At 30.0% G+C, this 11,813-nt stretch overlaps 5 protein-coding genes across 11 annotated transcripts in view; 3 read left to right on the top strand and 2 right to left on the bottom strand.

Moving 5' to 3' along the window:
• Positions 1-4,053, top strand: part of LOC115243953 (transmembrane GTPase Marf) — a 7,971-nt gene extending 3,918 nt beyond the window's left edge. For 6 of the 7 annotated variants that reach the window (XM_029821277.1, XM_029821272.1, XM_029821275.1 and 3 more), the window contains 8 exons: positions 272-292; positions 1,059-1,212; positions 1,300-1,438; positions 1,535-1,848; positions 1,934-2,229; positions 2,543-2,710; positions 2,794-2,990; positions 3,129-4,053. In XM_029821277.1, coding sequence (XP_029677137.1) covers positions 272-292; positions 1,059-1,212; positions 1,300-1,438; positions 1,535-1,848; positions 1,934-2,229; positions 2,543-2,710; positions 2,794-2,990; positions 3,129-3,333 — 1,494 coding nt within the window. In that variant the 3' untranslated portion in view covers positions 3,334-4,053. The remainder of the gene's footprint in view (positions 1-271; positions 293-1,058; positions 1,213-1,299; positions 1,439-1,534; positions 1,849-1,933; positions 2,230-2,542; positions 2,711-2,793; positions 2,991-3,128) is intronic. The other variant, XM_029821276.1, reaches the window with a different exon arrangement.
• A 586-nt stretch (positions 4,054-4,639) lies between these two features.
• LOC115243959 (apoptogenic protein 1, mitochondrial) lies at positions 4,640-6,067 on the top strand. Its single transcript, XM_029821289.1, has 3 exons — positions 4,640-4,871; positions 5,291-5,488; positions 5,554-6,067. The coding sequence occupies exons 1-3, from the start codon at positions 4,797-4,799 to the stop codon at positions 5,752-5,754; spliced, it is 474 nt and encodes a 157-aa protein (XP_029677149.1). The 5' UTR covers positions 4,640-4,796; the 3' UTR covers positions 5,755-6,067.
• A 256-nt stretch (positions 6,068-6,323) lies between these two features.
• LOC115243954 (protein claret segregational-like) lies at positions 6,324-9,404 on the bottom strand. The gene is made up of 5 exons (XM_029821280.1): positions 9,162-9,404; positions 8,084-9,081; positions 7,683-7,998; positions 7,148-7,422; positions 6,324-7,009 (listed from the first exon to the last, which is right to left on the bottom strand). Exons 2-5 carry the CDS (start codon positions 9,079-9,081, stop codon positions 6,586-6,588), a joined length of 2,013 nt encoding a protein of 670 aa, XP_029677140.1. The 5' UTR covers positions 9,162-9,404; the 3' UTR covers positions 6,324-6,585.
• A 233-nt stretch (positions 9,405-9,637) lies between these two features.
• Positions 9,638-11,019, top strand: LOC115243958 (proteasome subunit alpha type-6-like). The gene is made up of 5 exons (XM_029821287.1): positions 9,638-9,814; positions 9,974-10,068; positions 10,249-10,330; positions 10,400-10,829; positions 10,910-11,019. Exons 1-5 carry the CDS (start codon positions 9,739-9,741, stop codon positions 10,965-10,967), a joined length of 741 nt encoding a protein of 246 aa, XP_029677147.1. The 5' UTR covers positions 9,638-9,738; the 3' UTR covers positions 10,968-11,019.
• Positions 11,020-11,117: 98 nt separating this feature from the next.
• The window catches only part of LOC115243960 (probable small nuclear ribonucleoprotein Sm D2), a 1,713-nt gene continuing 1,017 nt past the window's right edge, over positions 11,118-11,813 (bottom strand). Inside the window, exon 3 of the mRNA XM_029821290.1 lies at positions 11,118-11,302. Coding sequence (XP_029677150.1) covers positions 11,198-11,302 — 105 coding nt within the window. The 3' untranslated portion in view covers positions 11,118-11,197. The remainder of the gene's footprint in view (positions 11,303-11,813) is intronic.

Raw genomic sequence — 11,813 nt, forward strand, 5'->3', positions numbered from 1 at the left:
TATATATATATGTTAAAAATATATGAAACATAGCAAATGCTATCAAAATTTTATCAAAATTATTATAAAATTGACTACTATTAATAACAAATTATGAAATATAAAACAAATATATGTATATCAACTTTTTTAATATAAATTTAAAGAATGTACAATTTATATATGTGTATGTAAGTCATATATATATGACTTAAATGTATAGAATACACATTGAATAATTTGGTACATATTAGTATTTGAACAACAATTTGAATTTTTCTCTATCCTTTAGCTGGTCAAAGAACAAAAGGAGGTAAGTTTATTCAGAGGAATTGTTGCTTATCCAAAAATGATGCTTATATGTACATTTTTAGGATATCTCACTTCTTGCATATTATTTTTCAATGATGCATTCTTTGATTAAATTAATTATCCTCAACAAAAATATCGGGGTATCAACAATTTTTGGATTACAATAAAAAAAAGTCTTCACAAATTAAAATTTAGGTATTGAAATAAGATGATAAAAGTACATTCTTTAGTTATTTTAAATGACATTTAATAAAATTCTAACTGACTTAATAAGAGACTTTATTATATACAAATATATAATGCTAAAAATTAAAAAACTGCAATGGATGATGACCTCCCTCGACTGTGGCAAAATCTCAATGGCTCAAAGAATCTGTCATTAAAAAATAATGCACTAAAAATGGAGGACACATTCTGCATATTGAAATCACATACAAATGTATTATTTCCTCATAAATAAATACACAGTAATTATTTTTATCTTTATTTCTCTTATTTATATGTAGGATATCAAAATTCATAACTTTAGAAAAGCTTTATGTATATTATAATGAGAAAATAGAAAAGATACATGCCTTTCTATATTGAATGTATTAGATATATTAAATTTCTATAATAACTGTGATATTTTTATTGCATCAAATGCTATGCACTAAATTATACAACTGCACAATTTTGTCAATATGCTTATGATTGAATTATGTACAATGATTTATATGATATATATTTAAAAAGTCCATTTATATTTATATATTCCTTATGCGTAGGTAAGAGCACAACATCAGGAACGGGCTATTGACTTTTTAGCAAAGGAGTTAAAAGTTTACAGCCCAAAGGATGCTGAAGAACGGGTTTTTTTTATTTCTGCGAAAGAAACTCTTCAAGCTCGTATGCAAGAACAACGTGGTCAACCTGCTCATAGTAATGTGTTCTTTGTTATATATATATATACATATATATATTCTTAATTTTTAAAAACCATTTTTTAAATTCAGATATAACTTATAGATGGTGCATTGGCAGAAGGTTTCCAAAATCGATATTTTGAATTTCAAGATTTTGAAAGAAAATTTGAAGAATGTATTTCAAAGTCTGCAGTAAAGACCAAATTTGAACAGCACTCTCAACGTGGTAAACATATCGCAACGTAAGAAAATACTATTTTATGTAATTTTTTTATAACTGCAATCATTTATGCACTCACTGAAAACATAAATTGATTTGTCTCTATTATTTATTGCAGCGAAATACGTCAAGCGTTGGATGAGATATTGGATCGAATACAAAAGATGCGAAATGAACAATTGAATGTTAAGAAAGAAGTTCATGATAAGTTGAATTTCACTGAACAACAATTGATGCTATTAACTCAAGAAATGAAAGATAAAATTCATCATATAGTAGAAGATGTAGAGCAAAGAGTCTCTAAAGCTTTAAATGAAGAAATTCGACGATTAGCCGTTCTAGTGGATGAATTTAATGTTCCATTTCATCCTGAACCACTTGTTTTGAATGTATTTAAACGGGAACTTCACGTACACGTAGAAAATGGCTTGGGTAATTTTTAGTTATATATTCATTTGATGATATGATATAAGAATGTAATTTTTAATAATTTCAAAGAAAATGCTTTATATTTTAGGATCGAATTTACGAGCTAGACTTAGTACAGCTTTAGCATTGAATATGGAAAATTCGCAGCGAGAAATGACCGAAAGAATGGCAAGTTTATTGCCAGAAAACAAAAGACAAATGTCGCTTAACATTTTACCACGACGAGAGCCATTTGAAATACTATATCGATTAAATTGCGATAATTTATGCGCGGACTTCCACGAGGATCTAGAATTTCGTTTTTCCTGGGGTTTTACGGCATTAATTAATAGATTTGCAGGGAAACAGGGCCACAGATTAGCTATTGCTAATTACCCGCAAGAGGTAGGATATATAATTTAATATTTATATATATAATAATTTTCGAGATATATCGAGAAAAGCAAAAAGCCGCTCTACATATGAGGGGTGCTTTCTCCTCTTAGAATCGTTTTTCAACCGCAACTGAAAAATCTAAATTTATCTATTGATCTCCCTTACATGTCTGTAAAGTTTCATCAAAATTAGAATTTTCGGGTTCGCGAGGTTTCTTTGTTAGTGAGAGCTATTAGCATAAATATATTGTTGCAATTGATAGAAATAGTTCTTTATATCATGTTTCATAAAAGAAACGTCAAAATAATTATGTTTCTTACAGATTCCACCATGTATTGCATCACCTGCAGAAAGTACTGATTCCTTAAAATTTATTTCAAGTAGACCAAACTTTCCATCAAGATCTGATGATTGGTCTCTAATTAGTCGTATAGCAATTGCATCTGTAACGTCGCAGGGTACGATGGGTGGTCTTATTATTGCTGGTTTTGTATGTATAACATTATCTAAAATTTATGGATTTTTTATACACAAGAAGAAATGAAAAATTACGAAGATAATTCTTTCCCTTAGATGTTAAAAACAGTAGGCTGGAGGTTAATTGCAATAACTGGTGCTGTATATGGTGCTTTATATCTGTATGAACGTTTAACGTGGACTAATAATGCGAAAGAACGCGAATTTAAACGACAATATGTTGCGCATGCTACGAAGAAGCTTCGATTGATTGTAGATCTTACTTCTGCAAATTGTAGCCACCAAGTGCAACAGTAAGTTGTAACGATTATGATAGTCCTCTCAACTAATTGTTAAAATTTTGTATGTTTATTGTGAAAGTCTCTCTATACTTATATTTTTATAATTATATATATTTCTTTTCTATAATAATATCTGGTATGATTTTATAGGGAGCTCTCCAGTACATTTGCGCGGCTCTGTCATTTAGTGGATGAAGCAACGTCCGAAATGGACAGTGAACTTAAAACTATAGCAAATACTTTGGGAATATTAGAGAAAGCAGCATTCAAGTCAAAGCATCTTCGAAATGAGGCCAACTTTTTAATAAACGAACTCGACACATTCGATGCAGCATATTTGAAGCCTTTGAATTAAGTAAACGATCTATCTATTTTATACAAATCTGCAAAATGTATTAAAATAGCATAATTTGTGGAGGAACATTTTTATGCGAAAATTGTTTAAATTTGATTATTATTTGTTCTTCATTCTAAGAAAAAACCGATAATTAACGCGTCTTATGACAATTAAGTGACAGCAATTTACATGCAAAGGTATAGATTTGTTCTCATTGTACGTTTAGAAGTTAGAACAGTTATCTAATTCTCGTATTTGCATGAAAAACGTAATTTTTATATTAGAAATATCGGACAGTCTCTTAAAGGAATGTTTCTACCTGATATAAAAACTCTAGTCTTAATATACACGGAAAAATCAATTTCTTATAATAGATTATATTAAATAACTTATTGTTGTAAAAATTTCTTTTACAATAGAAAACTATAATAGTTCCATATGTAATCAATTATGTCACACAGGAGAGAATTATAAGGGCAGATTTAGTACATGTATACTCTATATTTTTGGAAGCATTTGATTATATTGAAGATTATAAAATATATATTTTATTGAATATGTATGATAAAACTTAATTCAATCAAGCTTATTTTAAATCTGCTATCGAGATACAAATCTTATTTGATTAAAAGAATAGACAATACAAATTTATCTTCTTATTAGATTGTATGATTTGCCGAAAAGTTATATGTATATTAATTATAAAACTATAAATAAATGTGGTTAACTATTAAGTAATAACTTTATGATTTAATTCTTTCCGAACAAATCTTTTATATGATTTTATTATGTATATATTAAAGCACTATGCAAGTGTAACAGCATGTTTCCTGATTGAATGAAATTAATGCATTTTTCATCACAAAAAATGTATTAAGTGCGAATATTTTCGAAACTATTTTAGATTAGATATGGATAGATGCTCATTCAAGTTTGTAAGTTCTGTTATTTGATTTTATCTGTTTTATAGTTCCGTGTTACCAAGAATTCTAAATATAAAGCCGGAAATGCGAGAAAGTCTTCTTTTCTCAGAGAAGATATCAGGTTTTCGCTAAAAATGTTATATGAAAAATGGGGATATCTTTTTCAATATCGGTTTTAGTATTTAAAATGTTAAGAATTTTTTTTTATATTTTGTGGTGCTTTTTAAAACTAAAATTATTTTACATTAATTTTTTAATAATTGTAATGATAAGGAAAAATGTGATAAATATAAATGTAATAAATTTGAGGTGCGTTCAAAAATCCTACCGTAAGGTAACGTTTAATTGACCAATCAGGACAAAGATTGTACTGATTGGTTAATTAAAAGCTATTGTACTCCACAGGTAGAATTTTCGAACGTACCCCAGAATGTTTGAAGTCACATACACACACGTACATAGATTTAAATTTCAATCATATGATCAAAAATGGCTCTATCCATGTCGAGAAATAACCTTTTTTCGAGGGATATTGTACTGTGATAAAATCCTGTAAAAATGTTAAACATTATATCGCGATGTTGCAACTATCGTGTAAAATATTTCGCAGAATTATGCCGATTATATAGTACGGTAAATATTTCGATAAATATAAACAGATCTCTTCATGAATGTCATGAAGAGATCTTTTATATCGATGAACTTTTATGTATTTACGTATAATTGGAGTGTAAACGTTTAGTTCAACTCGTTCATTACTAATTTCAACGAAATTCGACTAGTCTCTATACATAAAATAAGATATGAAAAATTTATATTCATTTCTATTTCACGATATTACGCTCAGTCGTTCCCTCTGAAGTGTCCTAATAACAGAACTTGTCACTTTTAATAGATCATTCGTTTTTCGTAAATAATAAAAACTGATTTTGTATATATATATAGATATATAGTAACGATCTTAATATTATCATTCTCGTACTCTGCTAAAATAATAGAGTTTCATCAATGAAATTTGTATTCTACATACTTATTGGAGATATCTCTGTTAGAAAACAGATAAATTGAAAAACAATCAACAAATTCACGATCTAATTGGTCCGCCTGATCCAGTTTCAAACCTGAGACCTATTATATTTGCTCGCTCAGCGAAAGAAACTTATTTCGAGAAGAGATATATAGATCTCAGGGAAAAGACTCAAGAATGGAATCAAGAATTCTGGTTCAAACATAATACTAATTTCAGTGAGGTATGTGACTCTAACAGCTCTTTTCTACAATATACTAGACTTAATATCATTAAATGAGATTTCAGGAACGTAAACGATTTCAAGAGTTGTTGAGAGCACAAGGAAAGACAGAAATAACTGCAGATGACATGTCAGTATTTTATAAGCAATTCCTAGATAAAAATCGGCAGTCTCATTTCAATTATAATGTATCATGGTATAAAAGAAATATAAAAATTTTATTTTATGGTATAGCAGCAAAAATATCTAAATTAAGAATTAAATAAATTTTTATAATTAGATAAATAACACACATTTATATATAACTAAACACTTATGTATTAAATGTTGAAACTCTAAATAAACAATTGTTACAGAAATTTGCTACAATCTTTCTCTCTTTTTTTAACCTGTATTATATTATTATCTATATTTATAGTCTATATTAGTGTACTATACATAGTTTTATGTATTTTATAGTTATTATATAAAGCAAGAGTATATAACAAGATACTAGATTGTTATATGACATTATTAGATATTAGTAAAAATATGAGTTAGTACTTTAATATAGACTATAAATATAAATTATAATATACAGATAAAAAAAGAAAAAAATTGTTTCTGCACACAGGATGCAGTAACGCTTGCCGCGCAACAAGAAGCGACGCGGTAGCCAATCAATCCTTTCTTATCGAAAAGTTGTAAGTCGAGTGATTACCGCCTTTACGTCGCCTTTTGCCGCGCGGCAAGCGTTACCGCATCCTGGATGCAAAAACCAAAAGATTGTAGCAAATTTCGATAACAATTGTTTATTTAAACAGTTTCGATATAAATTTATAAATGTTTAGTTATATATAAATGTCATTTATTTAATTACTAATGTTATACAACGTGTTTTACATAAGATGGCATTTTATTGTCATTTTGACACTAATTTCTCGTATAAGAATATATATATTTTTTTTTCTTAAATTATTTTACATTGATCATAATAATTGTAATGGTAAGAAAAAATGTCAATCATGTTATAGATGTCAATTATGTAAAAATTTATAAATTGAAAATAAAAAGTACGCAACTAAACTATTCTTTACCCAAAACTAAGATTTTAAAATTCAGTTTGATGTATTCTGTAAAAGCATTCGGCTTCGTTTAACATTTCCAGTCTTGCAATTATTGACATTGCTAGCAAATCTCAACGAATTTAATGTCTCGTTATAACATTCATCTAATGGCGATATATTTAACAACATTAAAGTTTTTGAATTACCTCCCAAAGAAGGCATAAGCAAATGGGTCAATTTAGAATTTCTATATGGAATATGTTCTTGTTTTTTTAAAAGAGCTAAGATAACATTACCAAGATTTGCTAATGATTTATTGATATTTTTCGTTTCTGTAGTTCTGGCAACTTCTTCACTCTTCAAACGTTCAGATCCAGCTAAGTCAACTAAATTTAAATTTCCTATTGAGACCTCCTGTTTTCCACTGTGCGTGCCAATCAATTGTATTCTCGTTACTGAATGTGATCTGGATGATCTAAAAAGCAAATCACACACACATAAACAATTATAATTTCTAATATTCTTATATTCTTATTTAAGAGAGAAAAAAGCTGTTTTATGCTTTGTTTTCTGCTGCAATTTGAACTATAAATGTCGTGCGAATATAACTTACCGCTCGTTTGCTTTAGTAGCTGCAACAGCTCGGTTGCGTTGTGCAGTTTCAAGACATTTGTGCAATTCTTCTGGACTGTGTATTTCTTCTATCCGAAGATTGCTGACATATAAATCCTGACCTTTGCTATCCACTATTCGTATTTCGTGCGTCTTTAGTTGCGAATCGAGAAGATCAACGATATGTTCATTGTAAATTTCTAGAAAACTTGCTTTTACTTGATACTCCCAACCAAGAAGTTCAAACTGTTTCATTTCTTTGAATATGTGACGTACCTAAAATTATACACAAATAAATTTGATTCTCGTAGAAAAATTATTAGTGCACAAATTTAAATTATATTTATAAGAAAAATAAAAATTATAATAAATAATATTACATTTATAAAAAAAATATTCTATATTTTGATTTTTTATTAAAGAGAAACTATGTTTGAAACAATTGCAAGCTAAATTTGTATGTATAAATTAAGATATAATCTGATAATTTCAACTACCATTTACTATATCATAAGCATATAAGAATATACACATACTGTTCTAGGTATCATGCCTTCGAACTGCTCCTTCATTTCTCCTTCATCTCTTGTTTCTCCTTCCATAGTGTATGTTTTGCCAGAACCAGTCTGGCCATAAGCAAATACACAAACATTATATCCCTCAAGAGCCGACTGTACTAAAAAGGATAACTCTTCAAATATATCTTCTTGCGACGCTTTATGAGTGAACACTTTATCAAATGAAAACTCTTGCTTTGTTCCTCGTTGCTTTCCACTACAACTTATTGCATCTGACCCATCCAATTTGCCTACTTCAATAGTACAGTCATCTATATAGTTTATGCTACACAATCTACAAACAATAGGTTCAAATCAATGGATCATGTTAGAGATATACTTAACTGCAAAGCAAAATACATTTACAGAATTTTACTTACGCTTTCATCTGTTCAACTTCCTTTGGAGTTCTTGGACGAACTCTGCAGAATACTCTGATATTCCCCTTTAATTCTTGTATATTATTGTGTAGCATTCTACATTTTTTATCCATTTCATATGCCAATGCTTCTAATTGTTCTTTGACATTACTCAGATCCTCATTTATCTGTTTTTGTAATTCCAGCTCAGTTGTCAAAGTTGTCAATTGTGTAGTTTGTTTTGAAATCAGTACCTCCTGTGTTTTACATTTCTCTTTACATTCATTCAACATGTGAGTAATGCTTGCGCACGATTCTTCCGACTCTTTTAATCGTTTTGTCAAATCTTCTTGATGTTTTTGCATCGTAGACATTTCTACTGTTAAAGTCTGAACTTCATTATTTAAGATATTATTTGAATCCTCAAGTTTTTCTGCTTTAGTTCTGCATGCAGCCTCACTAGTTTTTAAACTATTTACCAATTCTTGCAGGGCATTATACTTTGATTCTACATCTTTACTTTTCTGTTCTGCAACTGATAATTTATCACTCGTTTGTGCCAAGCGACCTCGCAGATCCCAACTTTTTAATTTGTTTGACTTGTTATCTGTATTATTCTGTAATACTTGGTTCGTTTTCTTTGCTGTATTATTAGTCATCAATGCTTTACCATTTGGTTTGTTCGCTACTGCTTTCGTAACAGGTTTAAGAAGTGGTTTCTTTGGTTCCCCATGTGTTATAATCGTACCTGCTCTTTTCACAGCATTTATATTATTGGATCGTGTGATTGTGGATAGCGTTTTTGCACGGAGTAGAGTAACTGGTGGTTTATCCTCTTTTGTAGATTTTGTTATAGCAAGGGAGCTTGTTGGTGCTGATTTTACAGTCGATACTGATTTTGATGTTGAGATACTATTTACCTCTTTAGCCGTTTTGTCATTTGTATTTTTAGTATTTATATCCATTGTAGAAATTGCTTTCTTTAATGCAAGTTTTGGTCTTGGTAAGCGAGATTCCATCTATCAAACATACAATAAAACAGTTGAAGTATTAAAAAAATAAAACTTGAATAATAGAAATGTGGATAATAGAAACTTACGATGCTTTGATCCTCGTAAAGTGTTGATAACGGTTAACAATTAACAGCATCAGCTTTTTTTGAACTCGAATTTAACCATGTCATAAAAAAAAAGGATGAAAATCTTTACAATCACAAAAGAAACAGAATCAATGCGCAGAACGTAATAGAATCACACTTTGATCTTCTAAAGTTTCAACGGTCAACAATTAACAGCATGTGCTTTTTTTTGAACTTGAATTTAATCGTGTATGATAATCAACCTATAAGAGAAGCCGAACAGTTGTTTACTTATTACTCCAACGAATCATACGTCGAATGCAAAAGACTGACCAATGTGTCTCCAGCAGGCAGATATTCTACACTCCATTGACTTAAGGCGATCTTTCATTTGTCATACGTACGAGTTGGTCAAATGTACCGATTGGCTGTTGGATAGAGAATTTCCAGACAGATGCTTTCTAAAGTTTTCCGCGATAGTTGCTCATCCGAGATGCAGAGGTGTATTTAAAATGAACAGACCTGGCTCACTTACATGATTTGACGTTTTCGCATCAAATCGCGGTCGAAATAATCGTCAATTCCTATATCAGCGAACATGGCGCGCGGCAGCAGTGCTGGATTTGACAGGCACATAACGATCTTTTCGCCGGAAGGTCGGCTTTACCAAGTAGGTAAGAATCAGAGAAATACATTATAGGCGATGCTTTATCGTATTTATTATCGACATCGTGTAGAGCGCCTTTTCGTTTCATATTTTTGTGTACGCCGATGACTTGGCGTGATCTGCATCTTCGCATTCATAAATGTATTCTTTCCTGAAATTTTCACAGAATACGCCTTCAAAGCCATCAATCAAGGTGGCCTGACGTCCGTGGCTGTCAAAGGAGTCGACTGCGCTGTATTCGCGACACAGAAGAAAGTGCCTGTAAGATAACCTCCAAGAGACTCCTCTTTGCCTAAAACTCCGTCAGAATCTCTTTACAGTTGACACTTTCCATTGTCCTTCGAATATGCTTCATCAACTCGAAATTTCGTTAGCAACAACCACCTAAATTTAGGAATACACGTTTACGATAATATTTATTGTATCTCTTTCTTTGTGTAGGATAAGTTACTCGATGCCTGCAGCGTCACTCATGTATTCCAGCTAACCGAGAATATCGGTTGTGTTATGACGGGTATGATAGGTGAGTTTCGATGATTTATTATAGCTATATTTCAACTTTGTGTGTCATTCTTTGATTCTTGTTCTACAGCCGATAGCAAGTCCCAAGTACAACGTGCTCGATATGAAGCAGCTCATTTTAAATACAAGTACGGCTATGAGATACCTGTGGATGTCTTGTGTCAACGTGTCGCCGACATCAGTCAAGTGTACACACAGAATGCGGAGATGCGACCCCTTGGATGTTCCATGATGCTCATAGCGTATGATAAGGAAAAGGGTCCGTGCATCTACAAAGCTGATCCAGCAGGTTATTTCTGTGGTTACAGAGCTATCTCTGTGGGGGCGAAACAAACCGAAGCTAATTCTTATCTCGAGAAGAAACTGAAGAAGAAACAAAATTATGATTATGATGAGACTATACAATTAGCTATTACTTGTTTATCTACGGTTTTATCTGTAGATTTTAAGCCAACTGAAATTGAAGTGGGAATTGTATCAAAGGATAATTCCAAATTCTGGTAATTAACACACTTATTTTTTATTTTTAAGTATTTCATATATTCTTACTGTGTCATAATTAATAAACTTTTTGTTACAGTGTTTTAACTGAGCAAGAGATCGATAAACATTTAACTGCAATTGCTGAAAAGGATTGATAATCTTGTATACAATTCGTAAGAAATAAAACAGTGTCCTGCTTATCACATATTTTTTTCTACTTAACATTTAATAAATTACGAATGAGATATATTAAGGATTTATGCAAAGAAATGTGTCAAGTGCACTAGTAAATATAACCCGCTCTCACGTTTGTATCAAATTTTATTTTATTTTATTTATTACAGCGTTAATCTTAGTTTATAATATTAAAATTGTCCTTAATGTATTACTTTCCCGCTGCAGTTGCCAATGGATTTCTTAGAACTAAGATGACAGAATCTCCACGTAGAAACATTTTTGGGATAAATCTGTCTTTGTTTACCGGTTTTGCCTGTTTATAGATATTTCCATTAATAATATTACTCTAAGCAAACAATACAAGTGATATTTCACTGGTACTAGATATCAGTATTATTATTTAGTATTTAAATGCAAAAAAATCATTACATTATATTTAATAAGAAATAATCTCATTATTTTTTTATATAATTTAAAAAAATTTTAATCTTATAAAAAAGATTGAGTTTAATTATATCTATTTTGCAGTCAATTTTTTGATTTAAACATTTCATTTTTAATTTATTAAATAAAATCTTTCTAATAGATCTGACTATTTCTAATATGCTAAAAATGTCAACATTTCAATTTAATTGTATTGCTTTCTTTTTTTAATTCAGAAACTCATTTATTGCACTAAATATCAAGGTGATAAAAAAATTTTCAATTAAAAATATAACCATATAAAAAATATTTATATAATTAATAATTATCCAATATACTGTTAATTATTGAATAAATAAATTTCTATAAAAGTATTGGTCGATCATAAAGTTAATTTTGTG

Source organism: Formica exsecta, unplaced genomic scaffold (assembly GCF_003651465.1).
Source record: "Formica exsecta isolate Colony F162 unplaced genomic scaffold, ASM365146v1 scaffold768, whole genome shotgun sequence".
NCBI lineage: Eukaryota > Metazoa > Arthropoda > Insecta > Hymenoptera > Formicidae > Formica > Formica exsecta.

What these genes read in the sequence shown, in the direction of transcription:
- LOC115243959 (XM_029821289.1), top strand. Translation starts at nt 4,797, where the DNA reads ATGTTAAACATTATATCGCGATGTTGCAACTATCGTGTAAAATATTTC. An exon ending in TATGCCGATTATATAGTACG is followed by an intron (nt 4,872 to 5,290) that starts GTAAATATTTCG and finishes TATCTCTGTTAG; the next exon opens with AAAACAGATAAATTGAAAAA. An exon ending in ATAATACTAATTTCAGTGAG is followed by an intron (nt 5,489 to 5,553) that starts GTATGTGACTCT and finishes ATGAGATTTCAG; the next exon opens with GAACGTAAACGATTTCAAGA.
- LOC115243954 (XM_029821280.1), bottom strand. Translation starts at nt 9,081, where the DNA reads ATGGAATCTCGCTTACCAAGACCAAAACTTGCATTAAAGAAAGCAATT. An exon ending in GAAGTTGAACAGATGAAAGC is followed by an intron (nt 7,999 to 8,083) that starts GTAAGTAAAATT and finishes TATTGTTTGTAG; the next exon opens with ATTGTGTAGCATAAACTATA. An exon ending in GCTACTAAAGCAAACGAGCG is followed by an intron (nt 7,010 to 7,147) that starts GTAAGTTATATT and finishes TTTGCTTTTTAG; the next exon opens with ATCATCCAGATCACATTCAG.
- LOC115243958 (XM_029821287.1), top strand. Translation starts at nt 9,739, where the DNA reads ATGGCGCGCGGCAGCAGTGCTGGATTTGACAGGCACATAACGATCTTT. An exon ending in AGGTCGGCTTTACCAAGTAG is followed by an intron (nt 9,815 to 9,973) that starts GTAAGAATCAGA and finishes AAATTTTCACAG; the next exon opens with AATACGCCTTCAAAGCCATC. An exon ending in AAGGATAATTCCAAATTCTG is followed by an intron (nt 10,830 to 10,909) that starts GTAATTAACACA and finishes TTTTTGTTACAG; the next exon opens with TGTTTTAACTGAGCAAGAGA.